Source organism: Sturnus vulgaris, chromosome 17 (assembly GCF_052056855.1).
Source record: "Sturnus vulgaris isolate bStuVul1 chromosome 17, bStuVul1.hap1, whole genome shotgun sequence".
NCBI lineage: Eukaryota > Metazoa > Chordata > Aves > Passeriformes > Sturnidae > Sturnus > Sturnus vulgaris.
Window position 1 is genome coordinate 479,807 of NC_142259.1, and position 13,192 is coordinate 492,998.

The 13,192-nt window shown below is 40.7% G+C and overlaps 1 protein-coding gene across 2 annotated transcripts in view; it reads right to left on the reverse strand.

Annotated features, from left to right (window-relative positions):
• Positions 1–13,192, reverse strand: part of UQCC1 (ubiquinol-cytochrome c reductase complex assembly factor 1) — a 47,294-nt gene that overhangs the window by 11,755 nt on the left and 22,347 nt on the right. For both annotated transcript variants that reach the window (XM_014886230.2, XM_014886231.2), the window contains exon 7: positions 10,178–10,286. In XM_014886230.2, the coding sequence (XP_014741716.1) occupies positions 10,178–10,286 (109 nt within the window). The remainder of the gene's footprint in view (positions 1–10,177; positions 10,287–13,192) is intronic.

Consider the following 13,192-nt stretch of genomic DNA (forward strand, 5'->3'; position numbering starts at 1 on the left):
GGGTATCCTGCCTTCAACAGCAGCCAGAATCCCCGAGAAAAGGCGAAACCCTACAAAAGTTGATATATGCTTCCTCCAAGATTCTCCCAACCAATTTCAGCTAAGAATACTTCCCAACTCTTTCTATTTGTTTAGAGAGTAACCTCCAGAAGGTCTCTATGTCCAGCAGCTTGTTCAGGGAACTTTCTGTGCTCACTATGTGCGTCAGCAAGAAGCACCCTAGTCTGCTACCCCTAAGGACATCTATCTCCTCCTGTGGGTTCCCCCTGAAACTGGCTCCTGCTGGCTTCCTCTGCTGGCCCAGTCTTTCCACAGGATTAGGCAGTGAATACTCATTGCTCCAACACCTTCTCACAGCACTCAGGATTTTGAGAGTCTGAGAATGACCCCAGAATGGTTTGGGTTGGAAGGGACCTTCAAGCTCATCTACTTCTAACCCCCTGCCATAGGCAGGGACACCTTCCACCAGACCAGGCTGCTCCAAGCCCTGTCCACCCTGGCTTTGGACACTCTCAGTCCATGATACTCCAGGTGATATGATCCAAGAAAGGCTTCCAGTAACTTAATAAAAGTCAAGAGCAACAAAAATCCAGGGATTGTAAAGTACTAAACTAAATTAAAATCTTAGCTAACATTAGCAGGGCTGAAGAGACAGGAAAGGTGGCACCCATTCTGAAAAGTCTTTCAGCAAATTAGTAGAAAAGACAGTAAATGAAAATAAAAATCACAAATAATTATGACCAGTGATATTCAGTGCTGATAAAGGTACTAGTAGTAGGTGTTAAAAGAAATAATCCATAAAACCTGTTTAACAACATGCACACATTTGGCAGCTACAGATTGGAAATGGATCTTTAAGAGAAAAAAATTAAGTTCAACAATTCAATAGTGAGGAAAAAGATAAATAAATTTTAGGAATTCTTATGAGAGGAATAGAAACCAAAAGAGGAACCCTATTCTGCATAAATCCATAATGTACTGCATATAAAATGCTTAAAATGCATAATTGTTGCCTTTTAATCTCCAAACAGATCTAAAAGTAGTAGAAAAGACATAGAAAAAACTACGATGACAGGATGCGACAAATGACAAAACACTCAGGAAACTTTTCAGGATGAAATGAGGAAGAAGATGGTGGAGAGGTAAAATCATGAGTGGCATCAAGCAGTTAAACAAGGACTTATTGTCCACTGTTTCTCATTAAAAAAGATGTAGAAAAGAATCTAATGAAATGACCAAATAATATTTTAAAATTTAGGTGTTTTCTCATGCAACACATTTAAGTGGCAGAAGTCATTGCCACAGGGCATTAAAGAGCAAAAAATATGGAAGAGGTAAGAAAAGGCTGCACATTCCTGGAGGATTCCTGGAGGATTTCTGTCAGTGATCCTGAACAGGCGGTCCCCGTGCAGCTCTCGGGTTACTCGTTAGTGAATGCCAGGAGATTGTACCAGAAGGAACTGACCCACAGTTCTGTTTCTTATCCTTTAACCCAAATATCTTTGGTCATTGGCAGCCACAGCACACACTGGATCTTCATCTGACAGGAGTAGGAGCTCTGAGCATGTTCTGCTTCATTCATTTTTTGCTGACCTTTGCAGATACTGGCTGGTATCTCTCCTGTCTGGACCTCTGTTCTTTCCTGCCCTGATTTCCAGCAGGATAGGTACAGCTCATGAGATGGTCCTGGACACCAGACATCAGGTCACTTTGCTGACTTGGCAGGAATTTCACCTGAAAAGTGCTAGTGCTATTAAAAAGCCGTCTCCCTTTAACATAGCCTTTAATACCCTCATGGGAAGAGGCTACATTTTATGCAGTAATATGAGCAAGAATGATCCTGCTCATACCAAATAGGTCATCCTCCCCTAGGGGAAAAATAGTAAGAGCACAAAAAAACCAATTCTTTCTCCAGAATTTGGGACTAGAACGAGCTTCTGTTGGAGGGGAACAGCAAGGCACCCTCTCCTAAAAAAACTGTTAAAAAAAAAGTTGATTTCATTTCAAATGGAGTGACAATTGCTAGGATCCATACAATTAACCAGCATTTAACCAGCCTAATCCTTACTGCAAGAACCTTTATCCGGTGACAGAGGCCAGGATAAATGCAAATACTCCCAATTACTATCACCTTTTCCAATTAATTTCTGTAGTGCCTGGCAGACTGGCTGGTTTGTGTTTGCTCCATCAGCCTCCCCACTCTGTCCTAGAAGGGCCCTGCTCATACGTGACCTGTTTGACGTTCTCCCATCAGTTCCACATTTGGGTAAAATTCTAATTTGAAGTCACATTGCTTTCACCTTCTACCAATATTCTGCACCTTCTGGTTTCAATTATAAGCTGAGAAAAACCCGATTTCCCCAAGCATTCCTCCTCCCCAGGGCTTCAAACACACACAGGCCACAGAACAGTTAACTGTTAAATATTTTCTTGCCAATATTTTAAGAGTGCAGAAGGTTCCAAATTGCTGGTAAAATAAACAATGCCAGACTGTGAAAACTCTTGCCTGCCATATACTCTGATGTTAACAAGAGTTTCTTTATTACTGTAACCTTTCAGAAGAGAACAAAAATTATTTCTCTACCCTAGTTCTGCCCTCAAGTAAAAGGCAAAGGAGGAAAGTGAACCATGAAAATGCTGCATGGTAAGATACTGCGAGTTTTCCATCTTACTTCTGCATTTCATTCAGACTTGATGCTGCTGTGAATAAACTTCCAGAAGATCCTAAAAACATGAGCAAGGATTTTAAGAAGTCAAAATCTTCCTTACAATAAGGAATATTTCCTGAATAACATGGATTAAACCTATATATGGGTTATCTTCCCTCCTGCAAGGACATAATAAAATAGGAAATACAAAAGGGCAAATTTAGGATGCTCTCAAGGAGACACATTATTTTTAAGCTCTTGGTACCTGGCTTTGTCCTCTGGGGCTTTAGTCCTGTTTTTCCACCAATTACAGGGCCTTTGCCACTTCCCCACTTTGAAAAAATGAAGTCTTCAAACAGCATCTCCAAATAAAATTGTTGATACTCAGCATCAATGAGACGCATTACTCCAAAGCTCAGGGGACCCCTAAAACCTCTGTTCACCCCCAGGCCTGCCTTCTGTTCTCTGCCAGATCCGTCTGGATGCCCAAGCCCTATGAAAACCTATTCAGACCAGTATTGCTCATTTCACATTGACCAAGACTGTACCGACCCCATCTCACATTCATGACAACCCAACCATAAAACTGTCTCTTTTATGCACACTTATTCTCCTGGCCTCAAGGTCTCCTAACTAACTTGGAAATCAACATGATGAACACTTTGCTATCGACAAAGAGAGATCTCCAAGATTAGATTTGCTGGTATTTTAAGCTTTGGCACTATTTCCTGACCTTTGAATGCAATCAAAACATTCAAACTCTTACAGAATTGTAATGGTAATTGACTTATTAAAAGAGATAAAGCAAGTGCTGTTTAAGACCAGTAAGAGAAAACTGAGAACAGAAGAAAGGAATATAATCCACTGAGATTCTCAGACCAGAATGAAACACAGAAAACACCTCAGTTTCCCTAGATGTATGCAGAAGTATTCTGCGCTGTTGCTTTACTAGGGTTGTAAAAGAAATCAGAGGAGCCAGCAAGTGAGGAAGCACTGGGGGCACTGGGATTACTGCAGAGATTGCATGTGCACTTCCGGATCATCATATTTTATTCTCCTGTAAGAGTAGTTAGCAAAAGCAGTCAGGGAAAAAAAAAAAGTTTCAAAGAGCTGCCAGCTCTGTAAATGGATAAAATGGGCCAGAGAACTCAGAAAATGGAAGCAAAAAATAAACCAAGCTCTAAGAAGAAAATACAAGACTCTCTCCCGAAGTGGAGGCAGAATATATCAGTGACTTTCTATCTGCAGAGAAAAGCACAAGCAACAATGTGATTAAAACGTATGGGAACAACAGAGAAGCTCTCAATGGTTTGTTTGGTTTGATTTAGAACAGACTCTGGTCTTGGTATTATTTCCGTTTTTTTTGAAGGATCTTAAAAGCATATTCTGGGGAAGAACCTTTCCCTATATAATGGACATAGAGTAATATAATACTGAAAAATACATAATACTGAAAAAAGGTATCTCTAGAAATCATGCCACAAGGCAGCTTCCAGTGTAATTCCTGCAGGCACTCAAGCAAGGCACAGAGCAGGCCAATGACACCACCTTACAGTAACAGGGTCCAACACATCTAGGAAACATAAATTGATTTTTTTTTTTTGTGCCAGAATTGATTTTTTATGCCAGAAAACTGGTGCAGGCCAGCTGAAAAGAACCCAAGCATTTATTACATCTTGATTTCAATACCAGGTATCCTCAGCATGGCCCAAACATTTCACCCAGGTGTGTTGATCCCACAGATGCTGTCTCTAGAACAACTACATCACAAACTACCTGAGAAAGAAACCCATATTTCAATGCTTCATGTGCTGGTAGAACTACATTTGCATCATTACAGTTTGCTCCAGATATCATCACAGTTGAGATAATTCAAGGTAACATTCCATACACATGCACTATCCTACATATTTAGTTATTAAGATTTCCAGAATCTAATTTACTGAATTTCCTCTGGAAAAGTACCTACTATAATTCATTTATGAAATGACAAAGTACTGGAAACTTAGTGTGAACCTTCAAGCTCTTTGAAAAAAGATCAAGGGTTGATAAACTTTTCTTTGTGATGGTCTTGAAACAATAACATCAGGTAAAACTAATCATACAATGTCTGGTATCCTACTAAAAAAACCCACAAAAACTACACAGAGCAATTTTGTATCTCACTATTTTGGCAATGGATTCGTTTCTTTGGTTTTTTTAAAGGGAAAACTAGAAACTGGTGAAATTTTATATATTCCAAGTGGTCATCAAAAATCGTAACATTTTTCTCCATAAAACGTCCTAGTAAAGCATTTCAAAATATACATAGATAATTTAAAACTTAAACTTCTCTTCTTTAGTTTTATAGGTTTTTAAAAACCTTTTCAACTGTACTGAACATGATCCTCTGTCTCATATCCCAGTCCATTTCCTCAAACAAAATCAGTACCTTCTCTGCAATACTTTGCTTCAGCACATTCCGTTCATCCGAACTCCCCATTCCAGCCCCACTTTTCTTCTGCCCCGTTCTCTCTCAAAAACGTAGTTTCACTCCTGTGCATCCAAAATCTACTCCACAACTTCCCATCAGATTTTAGAGGCAGGCCTGGAGAGGACCCCTGAATATCCCAGTACAGCAACTTCCCACTTCAATTAATACAAAGATCAAGTTCTATTTTAAAATTTTATCCATTTTACACCCTGTCCTCTCATCCTCTAAAGCCATTCTACAACTTGCTGGCCTCACTCTGACCATGCTTTCTTTAGTTACAAGGTCAAACTTTAAACAGAATTAAACTGAGTTTAGGAAATTCTGTAGCTCCTGTAAGGTAAAATGGCATTTTTAATCAACTGAAATTTTCTAATTGTGAAAAGAAAACTGTCATTTTCAAGACAGAAAATGGTATTCAAGTTCCCAGAGCCATTTTCAGCTCTCAGTTACATGTATTGATTCTGATGCTGTTACTTCAGATGTACGTGAGTGTGTAATTGAGAGCAAATTATGGGTCACTGGGTATAAACAGATCTAGCTAAAAGTGTAACAAAGGTTGTATTGTGCTACACACAGCAGAGCCAATAAACGAATTCAAAAGACACCTAGATGTGTTTCTGGAAAAAAAAGGGGGTAGGAATCTGGTGGGAAAACAGGAAAGTGAGATTATGATAAATTAAAACAGGTTTGGTACACTGGGCTGGACAGCCCCTCCTAGTCCTATCTCTTTTAGAACATTTATTCATTATAAAATTAACTGTCATTTTGCACTGAAAACAACTTTAATTCATTTCAGCAGCAGAATTCTACCACAACATACACGACCAAGGCAGGTAAAGTGAACCTACAGTTTATTGGAATTAAGCCTGATGGATCTTCCTGAGACACCACAGGATTTGAACCCAAAAGTTATTAGTGTGGGGTGCTTGGAGGAGGGAGAAGGGGTGTTGAGTTTTTTGTTGTTGTTGTTTGGGATTTTTTGAGTGGTTGGAAGCCTAGAATTTATTTATTTAACCCTCATATCTCTTGTCCTATTATCAGCTGAAATCCTGTTGTAGGGAACACCTACATGTCCTTCCTATCAACCCTGCAGCTTAATCTAAATACACTTAAACTTTTACAACAACTTTAAAATCCACAAAGGTACTAAAGCACAATACTGAGATCAGCCAGGTTAATTCTCAGGTGGCTCCAGAACCCCCTTAGGGAGAAAACAGCACCAATGTCTAGTCCTGAGAGAATTCCCTTTCCAAACTGATGAGGCAGCTTGCACAGGATAAATCTATTCCCTTCAAGCCACGAGGTGGAGATCTCTGGCAAAGCAGGATCCAAAGGAAGTCTTTTTACCCAGCCTAATGTTACTATTAACACTCGGAGCCATTGCATCAAGCCAATTTTTCTGTTTGTTTTTAAAGTTTGATAGAAATGTCACTAGTGGAAAAATTAAGTAAAGAGCACTGGTTAGCCACAGAACTGGACACACCTGGCTGCAAACCCACCAAAAGAGACTGACTTCATTAGTACTAGGGACAGCTGAGTAAAATTTATATCTGAAATATGCCTGCACCAGTCGAATTTGCTGAGGCCACAGACTCTCCGTGTGTTTTTACAGCTGTGTCAAGTTTGGGTTTCTGACTCTTGCCGACATTCAGGAGTGCTGAAGGAGCCCAGGCTAACAGGTCTTTGTAGCAGAGATTTAGATCTCAGCAGTTTTAACAACCAGGTTTTGAAATAATACAAACTCCATTTGGAGCTGGAGCTGATGTAAATTTGCAGTTAAAATGCTTTACATTCTACCCCTTTTGGCTCCAATGAACCAGTTAAGAGCAGATGGCACATTTCAGTAAACCATCAGTATCACTTCAGGAATATAGTGTCCAGCATCAAGTCGTTTGCTAGATTTTTGCTAGATTGCTAAAGAACTGCAACTTTGTATGTCAGCAAGTCAAACTAATTGCATCCAGCCAGCAATTCCATCCAGGTGCTCTGTCACTTGTACCACAATACAGGAGTCAGAGTTAAACCTTGACCTTTGATGCACTGTATGAGAGAAAAGGCAAGGAACAGAATTTCCTAACCTCCTAGATTGTATGCAGATGATAATTTAGTTCTCTGAACGTATTCAGTAAAGTTTCTTTTCATTCATCCTATTTCTGAGAAAGATTCTGAAATTTAAAAGCATTGGCACAGAAACATTAATTTAATCTTTTTATCTACTATTCCTAATGCATTTGACCACCTTCTTGTGGAGGCAGGATATTGACTGAGTGCAGGACTACATTACTTGAAAATAAATTGCTGTTACACATATCCCTCCATCACATCACAAACCCTCCGTCGTTACCTCAGCTTCAGTTTAAAAAAGTCATTAGGGATAAAGAGGTCAAGATTAATAAAAAGAATGTAGCATTTGGGAAACTGCCCTTTATTGGTCACTCAAAACTCCTTGGAATTGCTAAAGGTGAGAAGTGAGAAAGATTTCAGTCAGGGTACAGCTCTGTGAATGGAAGGAAGGTGAGTGGAGAAGAGTGAGCAAAATAGGAACTGCCCATGCAGGGGCATGAGTGTAGTGGGATATGAAGCCAGAACACTGGCACTGACGAAGGAAAATAAAGCAGTGATAAGGAGCAAGGGAACTGGTAACATCTTCAAACATCAGTACATAGATAACTTTCATCTAACATACAATAAATATTACCAAGAAGAAGAAACCAAGAAGTTTGTACATCTCAACAAAATCCCAGAAATTTTGGGTTGAAGCTCATCCCATTTCACCCCTTGCTGTGGGCAGGGACACGTTCCACTATCCCAGGTTGCCTCAAGCCCCACTGAAGCTGGCCTTGGACACTTGCAGGGATGGGGGAGCCATAGCTTCTCCAGAAAACCTGTGCCAGGGCCTCCCCACTCTGACAGAGAAGAACTCCTTCTACATGTGTAACCTAAATTCCCTCCCTTCCATTGTGAAGCCATTCCCGCCTTGTCCTGTCACTGCAGTTCCTGAGGAAGGATCCCTCTCTAGCTTCCCTGTAGGGCCTTCAGATTCTGGACTGGTGCTGGCAGGTCTCCACATAACCTTCTCTCCTCCAGCCTCAACAGCTCCAACCTTCTCAGGCTGTCTCCATAGGGGACGAACTACGAATAATGACTGAAAGATCAGGAATAAATAAAAGATGAAAAAACCAAGCCAAAACAAAATAATCCACTGCAAGATAATGAAAGCCCTCACTAAGACTACAGTGAAGACAACAGTCCTGATTTCCAAATTGACCCCCAGGAGAGTCCACTCTGCTTTCTCACTCCCTCTCAGCGCCTGCTCAGGAGATCGCTTCTCAGTCAAGGAGGTTCATTAAACCAAGGGGCCTCTTTACAGCTCAGCTGTACTAAATACACACAGGTGTAACTGCCTTGCAGATTAATCCCTGAAATTTGCAGGTTCTTCCTCTGAGCGTCTCCTGTGGCCATATAAAGGCTGTGTTAGTACCAGGCCACAATCTGGTGTATTATAGGAATCACAGTACTGCAAGCTAAGCACACTGGAGATTCTGCTGCAGGGTCATTCCTACAAAGACTGCATAATTTAAATTCAAGGATAAACTGACCAGATGCCCAACATATCAAGGCAGAGAATGAATGGCATTCCAGCAACTTCAGAGCTCCTTGCAGTTGCATAACACAGCAACCATGCTACTGCAAAATGCATGTATGAACATCTCAGGGTACAGACTGGATGAAAATATAAAGACACCTATGGGGTTTTTATACTTTGGGGAATTTTGTGGAGCAGTAGAATAGTTTAGTTTGCATAAATGGGAACCCTGTGCATCCCTTTAAAAAGAACTGACTGTAAGCACTATCATTTTTCCCCTAAGGTTTACAGTAAAGCTCTCAATACAGGCCTAACCTGCAACATTCTTTACTTCAGAGCCCTGCATTGCTTGGAAGGGCAGCAAACAGCCAGCTTGGCTTCTCTTTGCTGTCTGCTGCTTCCAACCCTGCACAGAAAACTCCAGGCCAGCACTTTGCTCATATAAGACAAAATTAGGGTAAAAAGAAACAGACAAAAAATTTTCTGTTCCAAAAGTTCATTTTCTCCACGGAATCAGGCAGATACTTTCAGGTGCTTTGGAAGGTTACATGTTTGGCTGGGGTTTGTTTTTGGTTTGGGGTTTTTTTTGCTTTTCAAGAAGAATCTTATATTTACATCCAGAGTAAAGATCTGAGCTGTGTATAGTTACTAGAGAAAGCAGAACCAACCAGCAGTGTGATATGGAAAGCATTGGATAAGGACAAAAATGCAAAAGCTCTTTCCTCCAGTCTTTTTCTCCACTACATCTGATTTGTCAGGCTCACTCACACTGCCTTACCAGAAAGAGGAGATTCCCACACTGGAATTTATCTAAACACATTAATATAGCAAAAAATTCTCAGATGTGTGAATTTAAATTTAATTCAAAAGAAGAGTAACAGAATGTCTTGTCTTAAAAAGCAACGTGTAACAAAGTAAAGCTACGGAATTCCCAAGAACTGGGATTTTTTTTGGTGATAAATATCAGGTATACTGAGAATCCAAAATTAAAAATACACTAAGGACTAGTTATAGTCATGTGCAGGAACTTGACAAAAACCTCTTGTTGATTAACTTTCCTTTTAGCACTTTAGATACAGAGAAAACTCAGAGCTCTGCTGGAATTACTGAAGTTGTAGCTATATTGGCACCAGTCATATTCCTCCCTACCCCAGCTGCTTATTCCTTATCCCCATTCTGTTGTAGCAGCATCTATTTCTGCAATGACATGGCAAATCATGTAGGAAAATAATTAAGTTCATACAAATCAGTACCTTTGTCCAGGCTACAACGCACTTTCAGAAACAATGTCAGTGGCTCAATAGAACAGCTGAGGGAATAAATGGTCAGGAGTGAGGGCTGCAGGTACCAGCTTAAGCTAGCAAAGGAATCAACCGGGTTGATTCTCAGGCACTTTTCTAAGATATTTAAATCCAGAAGAGCATTGAAAGATGAGAATCATCAGGATTAACACCACCAGAGAGGACTTACCCCCATCACCTTCCCACGCTGTTCCACGTCCTCCCACATGCAGTGAACGATGTAGCGGCACATGTACTTCCCTGTGCGGCCCTCCTGCTTCAGCCGCACCAGGCACATCCTGCAAGAGCAACACCAGTCAGAGCTTCTAGGCTTTTTCAAAAAGGAGAGAGCAAATTAAATACATTCCATTATATATACACTCCATTATACTAATTTAATGTTTTTCTTACAGTATAAGTTTGTGATCAGGGGAAAAATGCACAAGGATTTTTTTTTTTTAATAAATCATCACAAATGTCTCCATTTTGTACTCAGGAGCTGTATCTGCTGGATTTTGGCTAATCCAGCCATCTATTCTTGTTGACAGCACTGTAATCTAGTTAAACACTACTGCAACCTAAATTCCTCACCCTCTGGAGCAGGAACACATGGCTTGTCTAATCCGAGCCAGCTGTAGCTCAGCTTGGTGCACTCAAGTGCTGTAAGAGTCCAACTAGCCAAGCTAGGAAAGCTTAAGCAAGTTACAGAAACCAATCCACATTAGCAATGTCCTAAATTATTTCAATTACAGGGGTATTTGGCTACATGTCCAGCCATCTGGTGAAACTGCCATAGGCAAGACTAGCTCGGAGGTTTTTAAGTGCACTGTGAGATCTTAATGAGAATATCAGGTTGAGTTGACTTTTTTTTTAAGCATTAAAGACACTTGAACTTCATTGCTGCTGTTCTGTCTACAAAACAAAATAACAATACTATTTTGCCTCTTATAAAACACCTGTAAAGAGCATAAACTGAAGCCCAGGCTGATTCCTCACCAGGCTGGGACTATTCACCTGCCTCATCTTCTCTACCTCATTCAGCAACTCTGCTCCTGTGCTGAAAGACAGAAGTGCCTGTCCAGGATTTACTGAGTGACTGTAGATGAAGTGATGCTCAAACACTGGAGCTGAGAGAAGCCACTGCTTTTCACAGACATGCCAAGAAGGAAACTGCTTCCAGCTCCTGTAAAACCAAGACAGCAGAGCTGCTGGAGGCCACTGTGCAGCTGCTGCACACTGACAATGGTGTATGTGCCACAAAAGCAAAAAGAAAAATATGACTATTTATTTGTTAATAGGTTAATTTATTTAGTGAATATAAGCTCTACAGGCATTAAAAGTATTTGGTGACCCATGAATGCCAGCTCCACAGGGAAAATCACAAACACCTGAAGTGTGCTGAGATAACCTGTAAAAGTACAATGTCCATCTTTATGATGGGTTCTATCTTGTGTACGGATTGTAAAGGAAATATATTTTTTAACCTGTAAAAGAAGTAAAACTTACTGTCAAGGACAGTCAGAGACAAAAACTGAAGGCAGCAATACCTGCATAAGTTCTGTATTCTTCCTGCTACTCAGAACGACTGTCCCACCATATAAATGCAATTAAGATGGGACCAAAACCAAATCCTCATTTTCTCTCAGAAGGATGACAAAGCTTTCTGTTCAAACAGTGGTCAGAGAACAGCTGTCCAGGTACCAGACCTTCCACAAAACAAATGCACAAAGAGCTTAAAACTTTCAGTTTACTTCTACCCGTTTCAAAACCTTTGTTCTTCTTGTGCATTTACATAATTGAAATGTACAAAGAAGTGAATTACAGAATTGAAAATTCTTACTCACTCTTAACAAGTCAAAGAGAAAAAGACTCAGTTTAAAAGACTAATTTTCCACTAAGAAAAGCATTTTTATACTTCTCTTGCTGAACAGCTGAACTCAGGGGTGAAAAACTCAGCGGCAAGAAAAGCTTCCCTTGAGCATAAATAGTGTTTCCTATCCTGTGTGCCTTCAGTGGTGGAAAAGGAGGACAGAGCAGTGCAGACACCAACAGGGAACAACGGGTCAATGACGAGCAGGAGTGGACCGATGTACAGAGGGAAACCTGCTACTTATGGAGCCTAAAAGGGAGCTCTTGTGTTTGGATGCACATTGCTATCACAGAGCTGTTCTGCAGCCCCACGAGTGAGGTCATGGAATTTGGCAGCTTATTTGAAAGTTTGGTAGTTGGTTACTACACCTGCTGTCTGAGGTGACACAGACTCTTTAAAGCCTACAAACCTCCTAACTAGATCACCATGGTGTGAAACATTTCATCGTTTCACTGCACAATCTGTTCTGTACTTTAGTCATACACTGACTCATCTTCATCAAACCCCAAAAGAAAAATTGTTCCAAACTATCTTTAGAAAGCTGTCTACCTCACACTAGTTGGGTTGGATAATTTTTGCTGTGTTTAAGTTATGCAGAGAGATTATCTTAGAAGAAAATTATATGAAAGGATAACTTAAAAGGATCAGGAGCATCTGTAACTCAACCCATGTCAGCTGAGATGTTGTAGTTTCTCACAACAGCCTCAGCTACAACTGCTTCTGTAGGTGTTCCCAGAACACCAGAAGTGGTGGCAGACACCCCCGATCACTGCTCTGAGGCACCCTTGTATCATGCATCAAGGTGTGATGAGCCATTAAAGGTAAAGCCCACTCAGACCTTCCACTCTACCTGGCCACTCATTCCTGCTTCCTCAGTTGCTCCAGAGCAACTGTTTCGGGAGCTATGTTATAGTTATTCAAAGAAATTACTCTGGCCTAACAACACAAGTATCAACAGCATTTTTGGAAGGCTTTGTTCTGCTTAACCCACTCATGAACAGCTACCAGCTTGGCAGACAGCAGGAAACACCTGAACTGACTTTTCTATCAGCTCTGTTGTGACATTACACTTCAGTGAATGACAATCACCAGAAGAATTCTGAACAGGTCCTAATTAGGTTTGCATGTTCTCCTGTGCTCCAGCCTGGCCAGCTCCCCACCACTGCTCTATCCAGCAGAAAGAACCCAGCCTGGCTGTGTAGCCTTCTCTTCCCTGGGGCCTTTGTTTAGGCTGTTGTAGCCCATTCCCCCATGGTAAGGCAGGATCAACTATATGCTGGAGACATTCCAAATAAACTTGTTCTTTAAATCTCTCTCAAGCAAGACTATCCTGAT